This window comes from Enhydra lutris, unplaced genomic scaffold (genome assembly GCF_002288905.1).
Source record: "Enhydra lutris kenyoni isolate GAN:26980312 unplaced genomic scaffold, ASM228890v2 scaffoldscaffold15, whole genome shotgun sequence".
NCBI classification, from domain to species: Eukaryota; Metazoa; Chordata; class Mammalia; order Carnivora; family Mustelidae; genus Enhydra; species Enhydra lutris.
Window position 1 is genome coordinate 9287828 of NW_019154099.1, and position 21315 is coordinate 9309142.

Below are 21315 nucleotides of genomic sequence, written 5' to 3' on the forward strand. Positions count from 1 at the left end.
ATCCTCTGATTAGGGATTCCCAAACTTTTTAAAGGCCATGACCCATAGTAAGAAATGCACACATATAACAAAACTTTCCCTTCTTTAGTAGTGCAATGCATTCGAACTTCTTTTTTCTTTCACTTCTTAAATAATGTTAATTGCAAGGAACTAAATAGATTCATAGGTTACTAATGGATCACATCCCAAAGTTCTAAAACAATGTCCCAGATTAAACAAATGCATAGTGCCAATGAAAGATAAATCATTCTCTGTGTGCCAACCAATCTTGTCCAGTCAGCTTATACACACATGAAATGAAAATTAACTAACTACCCCTTCTTAAAATAAGTAAGAAAGTAAGCATGGGGTTGAGAAGAAAAACTCAACAGAAATAATAATTAACTTCTTAACACTTGAAGCAAATTTATTTCAATTAGCTGTAAATATTAATTTCAAACCAAACACTGAATCACCTGCTGTTAAAAGCAATCAACTCCAGATAAATCCAGTCTTCATCTAAAATAATTTCACAATTTGGGAAGAACAGTGGGTAGGGACATTACTGTTGTCAGTAACAGGATGTGAAATCACAATTTTATAAAGACACAAAGCATAATAAAAGCAGTACCATAACATATGAATTTTAAGAAAAGCATATCACAGTTGAAGCCAGTAATAGAACCTAGGGAAAAATCCCAAGATTAGCATCAGTATTTAAACAGAGCTGAGTGCATCATTCAAACTAATAAGTCTTTGCATAAAAATCCAAATTCCCAGAAAATCTCCCCCAAAGCCATAGGTTGTATGTTAGGATGTAAAAACTGAATACCTATAGCTACTCCTCAACTCTTGACATGAAAATACCATCAAGGAATAGATATTTGGGCACCAAAAGCCATTCATTCATTCATGCAACGGACACTTATTGAACATCTCAAAACGACAGACAGTGTTCCATGGTCTGGAAACAGAATGCTGATTAAGACTTTCCAAATGAAGTTTATATCCTGGTTCAGAAAACACATAAAATAATGAAACTCTGTAGATAGCCAAAGAGGGAAGACCACCAAGAGAAACATGAAAGTGAAGTTCCTTATAGCTTGAAATACTCCTCTGGTCAAAGGACAGTGAAAGAAATGGGGAAGAAATCCAAACGTCTTAAGTTTGCTGTACTTTCCATACTGTACCTCCTCCCTTGATAGAAAAAGGCTGGAGCCAAAGAGAGAAGAGAAAGTGGCGGGACAAATGAAGAAAGGATGCATACTGGGACCAGCTAACCAAGTCAGAGGCCGGAAGGCTGGGCCCTATCTGACGCATGTGTGCATTAAGGAAGACACAGTGTGCGGTGCTGAGGAAAGAGCTTGAGAACTAGAGTCAGGATTCCAGAAGAGAGTGCCAGTTAGTTCTACCACTTACTAGCTATGTGACACTCCTCAGCCATTTTACCTGTAAGATGGAGATTATAATTTCATTCAGCATTAGGTGTGTAGGGATGATTAAATGAGATAAGTAAAGCAAGTAAAAGTACCCGGCAGACGAAAAAATATTCTTCTCACTGTCTCCACAAGCCTCAAGTTCCATCTCTGTAAAATCGTCATAATAATGTTGTTCTTAGCCGCCTGACAGTGTTGTTTTGAGGAGCAAATCAATTGATTAAAAATGAAAAGCTTCTGTAATTCAAATAATATTAAACAGGGACTTCTGCCACCTGTTCTTTCCCAACAGTATTCTTAGTGAAGACAACACCAGAACGAAATAGTCTTATGTTTCCAATAACGGTAGTAGGTTCTCCAGCCTCTTTTGATGTTTCTCTTCTTTTGTTGTGTGCAGGTCTGCATCAAAGACTCTCACCATGGGGGCACTGTTCCTCTGCGGACCACCTGGAGAAGTTAATTTTTCTAACATACAAAGGAAAAGCACACACCCAGTGTGGAGGAAATGTCTAGCAGCATTTCCTGGGATGCAGTGAGAATTGTGTTTAAATTTGTGCAAAAAGCCATTTTTTTGTGGTTTGGTAAGCACAGAATTGGGAAATCACCTCCAGGTTCTTTTAAAGCCTGGAGACAGAATCTATTTTACACATCCCAGCTAGGGGGATATCCCTCTCACGAATAGTTTTGGATAACCACAGACAGAAGCTCTACAGACCAGCTCTTTTTAAATATCCCGTCAGCAAAGGAATCAACCATTATACATTACCTTATGATGGGCAAGGTTACAATTAATTAGGTTATAGCTCATTTTAGAGTTAATTACATTTTAGATTGGTGGCTCCCTGATGAGATTTTGTTATTTTCGGGAACAGTTCCACAGATGGCTAATCCTATCAATGTTGTTTTGATTCATGCTAGCTTAAGTTTATAATGATATACTAACAGTTGTCTTCTACCTATGGTGGGGGAAGGGCAGGTTACTGCTCACTGGGTCCCAATCCTACCCACCTTCTTTATAATACTCAGGGTACACATACTGTGATTTCCTTTTTTATACACGGAGCATTTAGAGAGAAAGAAGTTGAGATGTGGTCAAGGATACCACAAACACAGTAGTAATTCCTTGATATGGTGTTCTTAGTATTTCCCAGTCACTGGGAAAGGATTGTCTTTTTTAGTATTTAGTTCTTTGTTGGTTCAATTCATTTTTAATATGCATAATCAAGAAGAGATAGTCTAACACATCTCAAGTTTATACATCTTCCTTAGCTTTAATGAAGCCACAGAACAATGGGGCCATACCCATTACAGTCATCAAAAGCCCCCACACAAAATGAACTGCTTAAGTCTTCTGACCGGAACAACAATGAAAAGTAAGTGCTCTACCAGCAGGATGTTCCATTTTTAAAACAGTGGGTTCATTAGACTAGTTTTTTCAGTTTTTGTTACAATTTATCCATCCACCCCAAAAATATATATATTGAGTGTTTACTCTATGCAAGTTAGTAGACCTCAGGAGTGAAAAAAGTGCGTAAGACCAGGAAGTCTCTATCGTCATCGAGCTTACAGTTCGTAAAATTTCAACTACCAAAAATGATGTCAGTATGCCATTTTCAGGCTAGTGTTAGAAGAAAATTCACTTTTACCTGTCTAGCATTTTGGTACTGGCACGTTCCAGCTTCTCTAGAATTTGAGGAAGTTGGGTGTCATCGTCGTAGGAACCGCCCCAGCCTAGAACCCGGGCAAGGTCATTTCCTGTACCCAAAGGCAATACTCCCAGCTGACACTGGAAGAAAGCACAACAGGGATATCTCAGGCAAGATGAGAAATAGGAGCCACGACACTTCTGCTCTCCTCTGGTCAGCAGTTAGTATACATTCATGTTAATAAGTCATGAAAAGATTTAGTACTTGCCTGTTTATTCAAGTTGAGCTTATCAATTTCTGACAAGACCCAACCTACACTTCCATCTCCTCCACAAACAAGAATTCGGAAATTGTCAAACTTCTGGAATAATCTTAAACTGAAAGCAAAAAGTATTTTATTTTAATATAAATAAATAAAAATCATTTTCCCCAATTCTTTGTTATTCTGTATATATTGGTATTTGTGTTCAGATCAAATATAAGAATGCTTACATACACATTAATGATACTATAAAGATGGAAGTGCAATTTTTAACTTGAGAAAACTGCTTACTCATTAAGAGGAAAAGGGATTATAAGTAGAAATGGAGATAGAATTAGGAGGGAAGGGGAGTGAGAAATGAGAAAACAAAGAAGTAGAACCCAGGAAAGAAAATGAAAGGTGGGGCGCCTGGGTGGCTCAGTGGGTTAAAGCCTCTGCCTTAGGCTCAGGTCATGATCTCAGGGTCCTGGGATCAATCCCCGCATCGGGCTCTCTGTTCAGTAGGGAGCCCGTTTCCTCTCTCTCTCTCTCTCTCTCTGCCTGCTTCTCTGCCTGCTTGTGATCTCTCTCTCTCTCTGTGTCAAATAAATAAAATAAAATCTTAAGAAAAAAAAGAAAATGAAAGGTAAGTGATAAGACATGGTAAAAGTAGTGATTTTTTTCCTTCTCATTACAAGGATTATGTGATTTCCTTAAGAATGGCATATTACAAACCGGGGGTGGAGAATCTAGGGCACTGATATTATTGACACTCAAGTCAGTTCCTAAAGGGATCCACCAAACGTTGCTGACATACCACTTTTTGGACACCCACTTGCTTTTCTTCCCCCTCGTCCTAGTCTGGGTCAGTCTTTTGCCTCTGTCCTTCCTTCATCTTAACTTTGGGCACTCCCTATCTCCTGAATATACCTTTGTACACCTCGAGTACTGTGGAAACCCTATAAAATACGCTGTTGAGACAATCTCAAGAAGTTTCACAAAGGGCCTTCCTTGGAATCATAAAGGATGGGTGGCAAAAGTACACGTATATAAAATAAGAAATAGGAACTGTGAAGGATTATGAAACAGATATGCTACAAAGGGAGACACAGCTAACCAGCAATGCAAGAGACACACTTGAAAGGTGAGGCCAGGTGAGGAAATGCCAGACCCAAACAAGGGGAAGACATGTACAAGGAGACATGGGGTGGGGTGCGGGGGCGGGGAGCATTGGGAAAGGATGAAGACCAACATCGACAGGACCAGAGGGCCTGAGACTTGGTAAGAAGACAACAGAAACAAGAAGAAACAAACCCAAAGAGAAGTGAACAGAGGCACACAAACAGACTGAGGCAGGTGAGAGAAAAGACAGGAAAGTATTAAATTAAAAACCTAGGGCCTTTTCAGGGTATCTAAAATCCCCATTTTTACATCTGTGTTCATGCTTTAAGGTGACAGTGGAACCCAAGAGAAAAGTGGAGTTGGCAGAAGTAAATCATGAAGAGGTTGCATGAACCCAGGTTCAGGTGATCCAATATCACCTCCTCAACAAAGTCATATACACACACCAAAAATGTATTAAAAGTACCATAAGGCATATTTTCCCTCACTGAAAATCATTTAAATTTTTTTCAGATTGTAAGTTAGAGGACATTCCAGAAAGCTGAAAAGAACACTCAACACCAGTGTTTTTTGTCATTCATGTAGGAATTAAGTCTCAAGTCCTTGAGGAGCTGTCCTTGAGACCCAAAGCAGTGTCTGGGCTTTGGTTAAATAACTGATTATTTAAATAACTGATTATAAAAATCAATGTTGCTAGCCTTCCATGCAGATCATTTTCTGAAGTTACTGGGTATTTCTATATTTACACAAGTTGATCTTTCTTAGAGCTAAGCAAACCATTAGTGTTGTCTGAGGCAGGATATATTCTAAAACATTTTCTGAACAAATTTTGGAGTTTTCAGCACATAAGGAAGTTATATAAATATCAAAAGGTGAAGTTAAAATTTAGAATTAGAGCTTTAAAAAAGGGAAGAGTGGGAAGAGATGTCTCGATGAATCGACAATCTTCACAAACTGAAAAATCAAACACATTTCATGCTTAGTGCTATTTCATTCCAATGAGATTTATCAATAATCAATTACCCTAAATGAGGACCTCCGTTCATTAAATCAAACACCTGAGCCGGATTTAGCAACTGTTTAAATCGTCGAAGGAACTTTACTCCCTGATTATCTCCACTCTTAGAATTGACAAAAACCAGTAGAGGACTAACACAGAATGAAAATGTCGCTCTACAGAAACCTGTAAAAGAACACACAACACGGGATCAAAATGAACGGCTGCCCGTTTTAACCTACTACTGACGAAACTTCAGAGAAAAGAACACTAATTCATAAAGAACCTTGTTTATTGCTTGAACAATAAATTAAAATTTAGCCCCCCAAACGGAGAGAAGTTTTATTTACATACTAAGACTATAGAACTTATCTTTTAAAATACGCTCTATAATGAAAAATCCTACCAAAGATGGTAAAAGTATTAATCATAGAATATTGAAGAGACAACACCTACCTTAACACCAATGAGTCTCCAAGTTCACATTTGTCAAAGAATTTATGTTCATAGTCAGTATTATAAAATGTTTTAACTTCTCCTTCATGAGGCTTTAGAAAATACTTCAAAATTTATCATAAATAATAGAAGCTTGATTTATCAGGGCTTACGGGGAGGGCTGTTAATAGCACAGGTCTAAAAAATCACATCTTTTGCAGCCTATATCCTCCTATTTATAGTATCTATCGGCATAATTAACATAAAAAGTCTGAAAATCATAAAGCACTTTATTAATGTAAAACTTTAATAATAGCATATGGTAAAAGCCTTTTGTAATATGGTTTGCTTAGAAGGAAGGCAGGGTTCTTTAGCACTTTAACAAAGTTGTAAGATTCTGGAAAAAGTGATGAAATTTATAGAAATATAAGTTCCTCCAAGGAAATTATAGGAAAACAGATTTTAATAAGAGCTATGTTGAAGGGTGATTTCAATTACAGAAGGAAAAAAAGAATACACAAAAATTAACTTTTTGGATTACATTTTGTTATAGAATAATGATCTTATTTTACTTGCTGAAATGTGAAATCTGTAAGGCTTATGCTTAGTAATTTCACCAGTGTATTAATAGCCATGTTAAGTTTTAATTCTACAATGTTCTTTTAAAAGTTAAATGTACTATTCAGCAATTTAAATGGATTTATATAAAAACTGACCAGAATAACCAATTACAGTTCAATTTGTCCTAGGAAAGTAAATGTACAAATCAACATTTAATACACCAGGAATATACATATTTACACTACTGATACATACCATCAGAATCAGTGCTATTCAGTGCAATTGGAGGTATGACAGACACTTTACATTGGCCAAGGGGACACACAGGATGGTATAAATCTTTGCAGGCAGTGTGTACCTAATAACAAACAAACAAACTTTCAAGAATCATAAAAACACATCAATGTTTTATTATGGCATAAATTGCACCTGAGGAAGTGATCATTGAAGATCAACCATATCACAAAATATTCAGTAATTCATGGCACAATACTTACAATGCTAAAGAATGGGCTGATTACTGTAGATGGGAATTTGACTTGGTCTGTATAGCCTACTTTTATGATTATCACAGGCAAGTAGGGTATATCGAGAAATGCCTGGTGAGTGGAATCAGGCTGGCTCAGTCGGTAGAGCATGAGCCTCTTGACCTTGGGATTGGAAGTTCGAGCCCCACACTGGGTGTAGATACTACTTAAAAAAAAAGAAAAGACATGCCTAGTGAAAATGAGGAGAGAGGAAGAGTGGAGAACAGAGTGCAGAGGAAGAAAGGGGAGAGGAGAGAGGAAGGCAGGAATGAATGGAAGGAGGAAGGAAGAGGAAGAGAAAGGAGGGAAGTTCACTAGTACTTGTCAATATCATCATCCATAAAGAAACTGATGACCTCTACCTTGTAATGTTCTTACAGAATTTAATGAAAATAAAATTTGTAATGTGTCTGCTCTTTCTGCAGTGGTCCTATAACTTTCTATTCACACCTTTTTTAATATATAACATTTTCATGTTATTATAGGTATAAATACATGAAGGCTTATTTTCTCGTCTAGACTTCTGGCTCTGTAAAGAAAAGGAAAAGGTCTTATTATTGGACACTTACCCTGGAAAGTGACATATATCATACGCACTCAGTAAATGTGTGAACTTCATAGGAACAAAGTTTCAAGGTGAGTCAAGATACTATTGTGAACAGGAGCAGGGCTAACTTGCTAAGTAGAACCCAGGGAGCTTACAATACTTTAAGTACTTACCTAAAGAGCCTGGAAATGTTTTAAGCAGTAAAAGCAGACATTTCATAAAGCACTTAAATTTAATACAGCTTTATTTCATCAGTCCTTTTAGAAAATTAATATTTAATTAAACACCTATTTATCAAAACTTTTGAGAAAATAACTGAAATTAAATAGTGATTCTTGTTTATGTGGTGACCTAATTTTGGATAGTTCCCTAATATTATTTATAATAATTAACACCTTAAATGGATTTAAAAAAAAAACAAGCATGCACAGAGAGTTTTAAAAGGAATTTTTTTTAAAGTATGAGAATTGGGCACCTGGATGGCTTAGTTGGCTAAGCGACTGCCTTCAGCTCAGGTCATGATCCCGAAGTCCCAGGATCAAGTCCCGCATCGGGCTCCCAACTCCATGGGAGTCTGCTTCTCCCTCTGACCTTCTCCCCTCTCATACTCTCTCTTATTCTCTCTCTCAAATAAAAATAAATAAAATCTTAAAATAAAGTATGAGAATTACAGAGCAAAACAAAAATATTGATGCCAAAGTTAAATGAAAAAAGCAGAAGATAAAATCTTATCTTCACTTTTTTTATAAAAAGGTAAAAGTGTCGTCAGAGACTGAACAACAACTGGCAAAACGGACTCATTAGAGTTGTGGAGCTATGGTCTTACTTTACTCTCTTTAAACTACATGACTGGGGGGCGCCTGGGTGGCTCAGTTGGTTAAGCGGCTGCCTTCAGCTCAGGTAATGATCCCAGGGTCCTGGGATCGAGTCCCACATTGGGCTCCCTGTTCAGCAGAGAGCCTGCTTCTCCCTCTCCCTCTGCCTGCCTCTCTGCCTACTTGTGCTCTCTAGCTCTCTGTCAAATAAATAAATAAAATCTTCCAAAAAAAAAAAAAAAAAAACCAACAACAACTACATGACTGGTTTACAAACTAGATATTCTGTCAGAAACTCATTATTTTAAAGACAAAATAATGTGTGAAGAGGTAAGTGATTTTGTATAGGAAGTACAAGACTGAGAAGGAGGTGACAAGGTGACAGTGGCCCATTCAGACAGTGCCTGAATGTCCGACGGACACAGTACAGGGCAGGAAAGACTTCATGATAAGGTGATATCTAACTCTGCCAGAAAAAAGAGGGAGAAGACATTCCAGAATGCCCCCTTCCACATTCTGTATCCACCCTTCTACACTGTTCATGAAATTTTTAAAAGGGCGAATAGAGTGAGCAAGTAAAATAGCTAATTAACTCCTCCTGTGAACGTTAGCAAAGTTGAAAAATCACTGAGAAAATACAAGTAGAGACCTACACACGGCAGGTAGAGGTAACTTCTATAAAACCTTTTACAAGTAACTGGTCACATACATAATCTGCTTTCTTTTCAAAAAGAGAACAGCGGAAGTTTCAGAAGCAGAGAAACAGATGTACAGACAATGAAATTAGCAGTAGGCACACACATCAGAGGCTGCCCCCACCGAAGAGAAATCTTAGGTGGGATGAAGTTTTAAAATGTCATTTATGGGAGCACTTTACTTACTTACTTACTTATTTTTCTTATTTATTTATAACATTTTTATCTTACAGGCCTTCTGCAGCACTCTTAAAATAAGGAAATGCCAGGAGGGCTCCTGGGCGGCTCAGTCGGTTGACTCTTAACTTCAGCTCAGGTCACAATCTTGGGAGTCCAGAAATCGAGCCCCATGTTGGGACCCGCACTCAGTGGGGAGTCTACTTGAGCATCTCTCTCTTCCTCTCCTTCTGCCCCTGCCCCCAACTCACTCAAACACTCTCTCTAAATAAAAAAAATAAATAAAATCTTTAAAAATAAATAAATAAAATAAAATAAGGAATGTTGGGGCGCCTGGCTGGCTCAGTTGAGAAGCGTGTGATTCTTGACCCTGGGGTTGTGCCACAAGAGAGTTTTAGGGGTTAGAGTTTCGCAAAAACTCCAAAGACATACCTAAGACAGTCTATATATGATATTACAGGGCATCAGAGAAATTAGAAGTAACACCTGTGGCTGACAAGAGGGGTAACTGATGAAGAATAATAAAAGCATGAGGATAGAATCAAGTTTGATTTAAAAATAAGAAGGAGGAGTGCCTGGGTGGCTCAGTGTGGGTGGTGGTGGCTCAGCCCTCTGCCTTCAGCTCAGGTCATGGTCCCAGGGTCCTGGGATTGAGCCCCGCATCGGGCTCTCTGCTCAGCAGGGAGCCTGCTTCCTCCTCTCTCTCTGCCTCTGCCTCTCTGCCTACTTGTGATCTCTGTTTGTCAAATAAATAAATAAATAATCTTAAAAAAAAAAAAAAGAAGAAGAAGAAGAAGGAAACAGATCACCTATCAGGCCCAACTGAAAAACTGCAGGACTTACTTTTTCCCGTGGAAAAAAATGGAATTAATCTCACCGATTACGAAATCAACCCAGCGTACTCACATCATTCTCCTTTGAGGATCTACATCATACTCACTGAAAGAAATGAGTTTTCCACCCTTTTTTGGAGGGGGTGGGTGGGAAGTGACTTCCAAGATTCAACACAAGACCAAACAAATCAGCCCAATGCAAGGCGATCGCTGTCACGGTTGGATGGCATCGCCTAGTGCGGAGATGAGCACCCACAGCTGTTGCCTCCCCAACCAATAGGTGAGCACCACGCACAGTGAGCACCACGCCAACCTCTGAGTGGCCTGAGTCCACCCTCGGAGTTTCTGCTCTGACTGCCCTCATGAAGCCTCAGGCCCAGTCCTCAGGCAGTCTGGCACAGACAGGACCATGCCTTGCCGTTGGCTCCATGTTATGCCATGCGTACTTCTCATTGCTTTCTTACACATGTGAGAAAGTTTTAAAACATGTATCTACATAATATATATGTAATATAAAAATCCAATTTCAGAGCGCCTAGGTGGCTCAGTTGGTTAAGCAACTGCCTTTGGCTCGGGTTATGATCTCAGAGTCCTGGGATCGAGTCCCACATCAGGCTCCCTGCTCAGCAGGGAGTCTGCTTCTCCCTCTGACCCTCACCTCTCATGCTCTCTCTCAAATAAATAAATAAAATCTTTAAAAAAAAAATCTAATTTCAATTATACCTAGGCATGGCTGAATGAACTTGGTGTTCCATCAGAGAACATGCGCAGTGTTGTACTGAAATTATACTTCACATGTCAATAAAAATTTGGTCGCTTTCTGTGTGTAACAGGTGGTAAAACGGGGCTAAAAATAGTAAACCATTAAATGTGGCTATAGCATAATGAAAAACAACAAAACTGTGGGGAAAAGGTCTTCAGACAAAAAACAAAACAAAACAAACAAACAAACAAACAAACAAAAACAGATGACAAGGGCATTACAAAAAGGATATTTAAAAAGTAACCAGACTGGAAGGAATATACTTCGGAAAAAGTTGAATGTTACAGTGGGTATGTATGCTACCATGCTCTGTTTGACCGTAAATTCTTTACTCCTAAATTACATAGATTTAAAAAAAATTATGAAGGAATTAGAAAGGATTCTCACCATTGTTTTACACCAAAGGCATTTCCAATCTTGTAGACGCAGAACACTCCCACACGTTTTGTCACAGACAGCACACTTGGCACTCACGGGCAAGTTACCCTCGAGCCATTGGTGAGGCATAGCTACCTACGCAGCGAGAATAAACAGCAGGCAAATTAAAGACGGTAGGACACCATTCTTACCCTAGGGAAGGTCTACAGTTATTTCTCATTCTATGGAATCAAGATATGTATCACTTGTGGCACCCATTCATTTAGTCCACTTTTATTGACCCTCTATTATGACCTGAGCACCACAGGGATACAAAAATAAGCAAGACCATATCCCTGACCTTCAGGATTTGTAGTCTAACTGAGGAGCAATGAAGGTCAAGGCATTATCATGAAGTGATTTGATTACAAAGTGCTATCAGAGATGTGTATGCAAGTTGCCATGGAGACAAGGTTTTAAAGGTGGAGGGGACACTGCCGAAAGGAGGCCCCAATGTCTTAGGAGCGAACATCTGAACAGACATCTGAGATCAGCCTTAAAGAATATTTTACTGTCAGGTAAGGGTCTCCAACACCAGCCCAGCGCAGCAATCATCGCCAAGCCCTCTTCGCATTTTCCTCAAAATTTAAGAGCTAAAGGAAACTACGGAGGATCTAACTGGAAATAGAAACTCCTAACTAACCAAAGCCTTCCATTTAGTCCTACTAGTAAATACTCCCACTTAACTCTGTCATTTTCCACAGGGCAAACAATAAGAGGGAGGTGGTACTGGGAAGAAACCAAAGACAGAACTGAGCTTACTCCATCCTCGTCCTCTATGATGTCCTTCCCTATGGAGGCTAGAGTCGTCCATTTGCAATTATTTGTTGCCCTCACTGCACATCTTTTGTGAGCTTTGAATTTACACACTAAAAAAAAAAAAAAAAAAGTTAACCATTTCTAAATGAATGTATACTTTTGGAACAATGATTAGAGGAAATCACAGCATGGAATTTCAAGGGTGGGGGAAGAAGAAAAGCAATAATTTAAAAAGTTTAGTTACTCTTCAACAATACTAAAGGTATTCTGAAAATATCTTTTCAGAAGATATTCATGTATTTATGATACATGTGGTTATGTATTTATGAAGCACTTTTATCAATCTATAGATTGCTACTTAGATTCCACTCACAAATAAAACAGAAAGGAAATAAATACAAAAGAACTAGTTCTTTAGGAGAAAGGAGAAAACACACACACACAAACAGAATTAAATAAAATTCAGTAATACAGAGGTGCTGGGAACACCCTTTTTCTTAATCTGGGTGTTGATTACATAAATGCCATTAATTTGTGAGAAATCCTACCAGTTGTACTCCTCTGATATTTGTATTTTTCAGTACATGTATTTAAAATAAAAAGTTTGAAAATATCAGTAAGATAAAGAACAGGATAATCTGGAGGAGATTTAAAATGCGAGTATGTCAAGAAAATATCCAGTCACGGGGAATAGGTTGATAAAGGTCACAAAGATGGCATTGTTTTTTAAAGGTATTACTGTTTGAGATCATTACATTATAATGTAGAAGAAAATAATGAAGAAGTAGTACATTATATCCATCACTAATTCTGCCCAGCCATATTATCAAAAGGGAGCCTAAAAAAGAGACACTAAAACTTACAAGACATGAAGGAAAAGTAATTGAAGACACAAATAAATGGGAAAAATATCCCATGCTCATGAATTGGAAGAATTAATATTATGAAAATGTCCGTAGTACCCAAAGCAATATACTTATTCAATGCAATCCCTGTCAAAATTCCAATGGCATTTTTCAAAGAACTAAAACAAATAATTCAAAAATTTTTATGGAACCACAAAAGACTGAATAGCCAGCCAAAGCAGTCTTGAGAAAGAAGAACAAAGTGGAAGGTATCATACTCACTAATTTGAAACTATATGACAAAGCCATAGTAATCAAAACAGTATGGTACTGGCATGAAAACAGACACATAGCGGCACCTGAGTGGCTCAGTGGCTTAAGTCTCTGCCTTCGGCTCAGGTCATGATCCCAGGGTCCTAGGATGTAGCCCCACATCAGGCTCTCTGCTCAGCAGGGAACCTGCTTCCCCCCCTCTCCCTCTGCCTGCTGCTCTATTTGAGATCTCTCTCCTTCTGTCAGGTAAATAAATAAAATCTTTAAAAAAAAAAAAGACACATAGATCAATAGAACAGAATAGAGAGCCCAGAATTAAATCCACATATATATGGCTAATTAATTCACGACAAAGAGGCCAAGAACATATAATGAAGACAGAACAGTCTCTTCATTAAATTGTGCTGGGAAAATTGAACAGTTATGTGCAAAAAGATAAAAGCAGGCCCTATCTTATACCATATACAAGAGTTAACTCACAATGGATTAAAGAGTTGAATATACGACCTGAAACCATAAAACTCTTAGAAGAAAACTCCCCAATAGCTAGCTCCTTGACATCAGTCTTGGTGATGATCTTTTTGGGTCTGACACCAAAAGCAAAGACAACAAAACAAAAATAAACAAACAGGACTACATTAAATTAAAAGTTATGACACAACAAAGAACGCCATCAACAAAATGAAAGGCAACATACTGAACAGGAGAAATATTTGCAAATCATGTATGTGGTAATGAGTTAACATTCAAATTTTACAAAGAACTCATACAAGTCAATAGCAAAAACCAAGAAATCCACTTAAAAATTGGGCAGTGGATCTAAATAGACATCTTTCTAAATAAGACATAGAGATGGCCAACAGACACATGACAAGATGCTCAATATCATTAATTATCAGGGAAATGCAAATCAAAACCACAATGAGGTATCACCTTATACCTGTTAAGATGGCCATTATCAAAAAGACAAGAAATTACAAGTGTTGGCAAGGATTTGAAGATAAGGGAACCCGTGTGCACTATTGGTGAGAATGCAAATTGGTGCAGCCACTCTGGAAAACAGTACCGAGCATCCTCAAGAAATTAAAAATAGAACTATCAAGTCCAGCAATTCCACTTCTGAGTATTAATCTGAAGAAAATGAAATCACTAATTCGAAAAGACATTTGTACCCTCATGTTATTATAGCATTATCCATAACATCCAAGAAACAGAAACAACCTAAATGTCCCTCAGTGGATAAACAGATAAAGAAAATGTGACATCCATATGTGTATCTACACAATGGACTATTATTCAGCCATATAAATGAATCATTTGAGACAACATGAATGCACCTAGAGGATATTTTGCTAAATTGAAGTAAGTCAGAGAAAGACAGATGCCTTATGATCTGACTCATATGTGGACTGTAAAAACAACAAACCCACAGAAAACCAAGCTCATAGAAACAGAGAACACCTTGGTGGCTGCCCAGGCAGGGGGAGGGAGGTGGGCCAAGTGGGTGAAGGGCATCAAAAGGTACAAACTTCCAGTTATAAAATAAGCCATGGGCATGTAATGCACAGCATGGTGAGTACAGTTAATGACACTGCTTTGAATATTTGAAAGTTGTTATAAGAGTAAGTCTTCAAAGTTCTCATCATAAGGAAAAAATTCTGTAACTATGGTTGGTGACAGACGTTCAGTAGACCTATTTGGATAATCAGTTTACAATCTGTACAAATATCAAATCAAAAACACAAAAGAGAGAAATAAGAGGAAACAACCAGGAAAGCAGCAGCTCATATATGAAAAACAAGTAAGCCACAGGTTATCTGAGAAAGGGACCCTTACTTATGAAAATCAGAACTTTACTACTACTAAACTTCATCCTTTTAAGGATACAAATTATCCAAGCACTGGTGGATAAGGATGTTATACCAGTTTCTGACTTCGCAGATACTTAAAAGCAGAGATCACGTCAGTGGAAATAGAAAAAGTAACTGCTCCTAAATGCTAATGGAAGGTGGCTCTTTTTCACATGATTTTTGTACTTCTAACTGTAAACCCTTAACAGGTTTGAAATGATAGAATGCATGCCATTGTTTTAAAAAGTCCTAATTTAAAAAGTCCGAAATTATAGTCCTAATTTATAGCCATGTGGGTGGCTCAGTCCTTAAATGTCTGCCTTCAGCTCAGGTCATGATCTCAGGGTCCTGGGGTCAAGCCCCACAGGGCTCCCTGCTCAGCGGGAAGCCTGTTTCTCCCTCTCTCACTCTCCCTGCTTGTGTTCCCTCTCTTGAGGTCTCTATGTCAAATAAATAAATAAAATCTTAAAAAAAAAAAAGTCCCAATTTACTGTAGCACACAAATGAAAGGGTAAAATCCCTGAGTGTCTATAGCCAAATGTTCAAAATGCTTCATGATGTCACGGGGAGCCGATATGCAAAAGGTCACTTAAGCAGAGTCGGTTTTTCCTTGAAAAATATTAGTCTAGACATTGGAAATGTTTCATTTAACTGGTCTTTTGTGTACCTTGACAAATTCTTTCCTGGAAATCCTACTATTTTTGTGATAAATGACTTAGGGACTCGAGCACAGACTTCATAGACAATAAACCGGTTTTTCAATGGAATCTCATTGCTGATAGACAAATGTGTAAAGAGCGAGCACCAAAGGAAGTAAGCTTGGTCTGAAAAACAATTTTAGCATGACCTGCTCCCTTTTGCTCCCATGCAAGTGACTATTTTAAAACCGAGGTTAATTAGGAACTCTAGGTCTTTCATCTCTTACGGTATTTCTCAAAAGTGTGGTCCTAGTTTTAGTTTTATCTGCAACTAATTCCCAGGCTGCTTTTTAAGTACAACGAAGTATTTGATATTAATAGTCAATAAGTGTTTTTTTAAGAGGAAAAGGAGGAAATAAAAGAGAGCAACAGGGAATGATTTCATGGCTTTTTGAAAATTTTGCCATTAAAAATCAAATAGCTCATTAAAAATAAAAATCACACTTGTAATAATAAAGTGCTTCGTGCAATGAGTCTTGAAAATTGCAAAGGTGCTTAAATGTAGCATAGAATAAAATAAAATAAACTATACTGTGATTACAGTCACTAAGGAATGGAAATGATTAATAGGCACCTTAATTTTGTTAGGTGGCCATTCTGAAGTTATTCTGAAATAAAGCACTTTCCCCTGAACTACAAAGCTATTACTAAAAACACAGAACTTAAAAAAAATATGCTGACATGTCACTAAATTATGATTTTTTTAATTGCAATTTTCAGTCTACCACATTGAATCTTTTTAAGTGTTCAATTGCGGCTAAGATAAAAATTCATAGGTACCTATGTTAACATATTTGATGCTGTTGAATCAAAAAGAAAAAAAAATCACCATTTAACTTTTTTGTTCAGTTACTGTTTAAATAACTGTGAAGAACAAATAGGCTCTGAAATTATTACTGACATTCTCGATTTAGGGAATCATTTATGAAAAGTATTTTCTGTCTATTTTTCAATCCTATATTTTACATATACAAGGCTTTAAAATAACAGTTTTAGTAATTAATCAACACAAACTCAGAAGACAAATCAGTACAGGCTTGTTTTCCTGTGAAAAATAAGGGCAGAAGGATTAAGTAAATTTAGTGATGGCTTCACACACTAGAAACTGAATTCCATTCCAATACAAAGTTACTCACTCATCGTGGAACGAATTTTTCTTGTATTTGCATCTCTGTTTTTTCTTTTAAAGCCTCTTGCATCCTATGTCTTTTGTTTTTGTCAAGCAAGGAGTTTATTCAGATTTGGGGGGAGTGTCTAAAGCTTAAGTATGACTTGGATTACAAGAAAATGATCCTAAATAATCACATTCTCGTAAAATAAAAAAAAAAAATAACTTCTTTATACATTCATAAAACCCTTGGGATTTTTAAAACCTTTTGCTACAGTTCTAACAATACCAATGGGCAAGACACCACATATTTAAAATTTTTATCAGCAGACAAAATGAGGACTAACATATATTCTTCTGAAACTATAATTCAAAAATACAGTAACTGAGACAGTAACAGTCAGGAAGACTTCATTATTAACAGAATAATGATAAATTTATTGAAAGACCTTAAGTTTCTTATTCTCATCAGTTAATACAATTTTCATTTTTCTTTTAAAAGATTTGGAAAAATACTTAGTCATCCCAGTTTAAACTCAATATAAAAACAACTAAATATATCTAATAATGCATAAATCAAATCAGTAGGGTACCAGAGAGTATCTCAGATCTGATATATTTTTTAGGATTTTTGGAATGGAAGACTAGGAGGCAACTAAAAAGACCTTCAAAGTAACACCTCAGAGTATTACACTTGGTAAGAGTAACTCAGAGCCACAGGAACCCTTGTAGATTACTAAAGTCATAAAGGGCAATTACATCTCGTTTGCAACCACTCTTTAAATCTTAAAAAAACAAAAACAAAAACAATGTGTAATATCTCTTCCAAATGTTCATTTTCACGATTTTAATGCCTCGGGCCATGACACAATCTGTAGTTATTTACTTGACGGATTTCTTACAGAGCACAGTTACAACCTTCCACAATTTATTTGACTAGAAAAGTTGTTTCCTTGCAGATATATTCTCCTATTTAATTTTCATAGCATCTGTGAATATAAATGACTATTATCCCTGTTTTGCAGATCAGGAAACGAAAGTCAAAACGTGGAGCTACCTTAAAGTGAATGAAAGCTGGGACTCTATTACTATTTCATTATGGAGTCTAATAAAGTTATGTTCAAAATTCAGATTTTTTATATTAGAGAAAAAAGCTAATATTAGTATTATCTAGTTCAGAAAGTAGTACACAGTAGTGTGATCACTGAGGTATGGAATTAAATAAGTCTGAAGAAGTTATGAGTTTTCTCTTGGTAAGTATTAGTATATTTGCTTCGGCTGGTCACTGCTTTTTTATTAAAAAACCACCATCACCACCACCACCCATAAATCCTATAATGAAAACAACAGCCCTGGGCTTATTTTCAGGAAACTTTCAAGAAATTAAAAAGGATGGCATCCATTTCAATTAAACATTAAGTGAAGTAAAAGAAAACATTTAAAACAATGAAACAAAAATAACAATGGGAAATTCTGTCAAAGAGCCTGTACTGTCCTCACTGAAAGTTTTGTCCTCATAACCAGTCAGAACAGAAAAAGAAGACCAGAAAACCAGAAAGACGGATACAGTCTAAAGACGATTTTTAAGCAGCAGGAGCTAGTTCCTCAGACATGCAATGCTACATTTTGATTTACACTTCCTTCCCAGTGATTTGTATTCATCCTTCCCTCAGCAAAAACATTTCCCAAGTTAGTCCTATATGCATCGAGCTCCATTTGAAGCTACGGTAAAACTTAAACACTACGTTCCCACTGAAGTGCTCCCAGCTCCTGCTTCCACCCACGGGAAATGGCTTCCAGGGGGCACATTTATCTGCTCGGCTGGCAGCGTGTTCCCAGTGTGGTCAGTGGTGAGGGAGAAGGCAGGCCCGGGCTACAGTACCTTCACAGGACAGGCCATGGGAGGTGACTCCGGAAAGACTCTCTCTGCACACATTACAGAAAGTGGGTCGTGCGTGGGAGCAGGCGTACCAGTTATGCATCCCTGAGAAATGTTCCACGTTAAACTGGGCCACCTAGAAACGAGACGCGAGCACAGATTTACCAACCGAGAGAATAAGACGACAGACAGTGAACCTCAGGGATGCACTTAGTTAGGATTAAAATTTCAAATGTGTACTTTTTAAAATGGAAACACTTTAAGTTAAAAATTTAGAAAGGTCAACATCAGATGTAAGCATGCTGCTTAATGAATCTACACATACTTTTCTTTGCAGAATATAGCTTTAGCTCTTTGAATGACTTTCCTTCTCCAAGAACAGAAGGTGCCGGGAAAAGATGCTACTTTACCTCGTAAGGTTCTCTGGTCTGTACAGACTTCAGTGAGCTCATCCAGTCCTCCATCTCCTTCCTGTTCTCAGCGCACAGCATCAGTCTTCTGAATGGAGTGATTATCTGAAAGGGGTAATTCAATCTAATGATTGTTAATAACCAACAAGACAGATTATTGTAAAACCTAGCAATCAATCGTATGAGGAAATTCCATTTCTAATCTTGGAGTCCTCATTTCCTTGATGAAGACAGTAAGAGTCTCTGTAACATAAAAGAGTTTAGTTCTCTAAGTACGATACAATGGGGTCTAGGAAAGAAAAATTCCAAGGAGGCGTTTCTTGTCTTTAATATCATTGCTCCTTACTTAGGCTTTTTTTCGCCCAGTACAAAAGGCTATGAACACAAATAAACAATGTACTCCTATCTCATGGAATGTATGTTGAAAACTGATTCTTAAATATACTTCAGAATAATTCATAGTAAGCTTAGAATTCAGACACAGTTTTCAATATGGAAATTAAAAAAACTGAAAACCAAAGGAATGCAATATTGAATAATTCATAATCAGTTTGTGATAATATCAGGAATTTCTGTTATTAAATAATGCTGGATTTACATATCCTTTCCGTTGTCTATTTTAATAGGATTTAAATAGGAAGGATATTTCCCCCATCGAATAGAACTACTACTACTTTTTAGTGAGAGCAGGGCAGAAGAATTAACGTAAAAGTCCTTCAGTTGGCTTTAAGGGAAGAAAATAACTGTGACTTTCATCTTTTCATCATGTCACTAAAGAATGTATATTTATGGTATTAAAAGGCTTAAGTAAGTGAAATGAAGATTGTGCTTCAAAAGTGAGATTCTGAAATGACTTGAAAGGAGCCTCTATTTATGTGTGAATACAGTATTCTCGGTGTAATCCTGAAGTTGCTAAATCCTACGCATTCACTGCAAAGAAGGGGCCCTATATTTACCTGTGGAAGACGAGCAAACTTTACATGCCTACCTCGAAACTCTCTCTAAATAACAAATCATATACTTACTTACATAGCCAATAAGAAATTTCTCAAATTAGAAGCCATTCGATCAAGTGATCGTCTACATATTGCATTATGGAGCAGATGTCTGAAGTCCTAAAAAAGCAGTAATCATCTAAAAACAAAAGGAGCAACCCTGCAAGCCTCAATTACTACTGCTCATCTTAGGAAATAAGCCCATTATTCAGAACTACAGAGATCAGCCCCCTCTTAGCTACTCACCGCTCATTGCCTCCTTTCTTTTGGTCTTTGGTGTAGACGGCACAATCCTTCCTTAAACCCAGGGGCCTTTCATGCATCTGACAGGCACTCGCACTTAAATACAGCCAGCCAGAAGTCACATGGAGGAGGAGCACCAACCGCTTAGCTTTGGGTGTTTGTTAATTGCATATGAAATTGAACAGAACCTCACTTCTGCATTTTCTCCTGTTTTCCGCCACCCTCTTTGGATAAAGCTTATTAGCAGTTGGTCACTTTTCTTCCTGAATAAATAGTTAATGAAAGAGCACTGCCTCCCTCATTACTTAGGAGCCAAATGGATACTTTATTGCTTCAAATGTTTTTCTAGGACAGCTCATCAAATGCAGCAGAAAAGACACCATTAAATCATAATACTCTCCTGGCTCTGACGACCGGCCGGGCATTCCAGAAACCTCCCAGTTTCACTGGACTGACTGAATAAATCTGATACTTATCTGAATAAATATCACCGCTAGCATCTTTTATTTATTTATTTATTTATTTATTTATTTATAAATTTATTTATTTATTTATAATTTGCTATACTACATAACTCTAAGGATTCCCCTGCTTTCATTATAACCTTATAGTGAGACAAACATTATTCAGATAAATAAATCAGGCTTGTTATTTTATTCTTTGATTTTGTTTATCATTGAATTCGAAGTAAAGCAGGATGTCTGATGGTTTTAACTATCTTAAATGCCTTTATGTTCTTTAAAAGTCACCGTGAATTCAATAAGAAGAGGAGAAAGAAAAATAGGGAAATAGCTTTGAATTTTTCTTATAGCTTTTGGAACTATATAAATGCCTTAATCCTAAAAAAATTCAGCAACATAAATCATGCATGCACCTTATTTGCTAAGGAAGTAAAAGGTGTACTTTTGCAATTTCTCCTTTTTAACAAAAACATGCTTTAAAAAGTGGTCAATAATAAGCAAATAAAGATCATAACACAAAAGGTGTTTTAAGAGCCAAAAAGAACTTATAAGTAATTTTGATTTACCAGTCTTGTGATTGAGCATGATTAAGAAATCTACTGA

General features: G+C 37.1%; 1 protein-coding gene across 2 annotated transcripts in view; it reads right to left on the reverse strand.

The window, feature by feature from the left end:
• The window catches only part of LOC111147026 (diacylglycerol kinase eta), a 168566-nt gene that overhangs the window by 48154 nt on the left and 99097 nt on the right, over positions 1 to 21315 (reverse strand). For both annotated transcript variants that reach the window (XM_022502876.1, XM_022502877.1), the window contains exons 4-11: positions 19014 to 19118; positions 18607 to 18739; positions 11954 to 12060; positions 11162 to 11287; positions 6673 to 6775; positions 5448 to 5607; positions 3330 to 3438; positions 3062 to 3201 (exon numbers count right to left, since the gene is read on the reverse strand). In XM_022502876.1, the coding sequence (XP_022358584.1) occupies positions 3062 to 3201; positions 3330 to 3438; positions 5448 to 5607; positions 6673 to 6775; positions 11162 to 11287; positions 11954 to 12060; positions 18607 to 18739; positions 19014 to 19118 (983 nt within the window). The remainder of the gene's footprint in view (positions 1 to 3061; positions 3202 to 3329; positions 3439 to 5447; positions 5608 to 6672; positions 6776 to 11161; positions 11288 to 11953; positions 12061 to 18606; positions 18740 to 19013; positions 19119 to 21315) is intronic.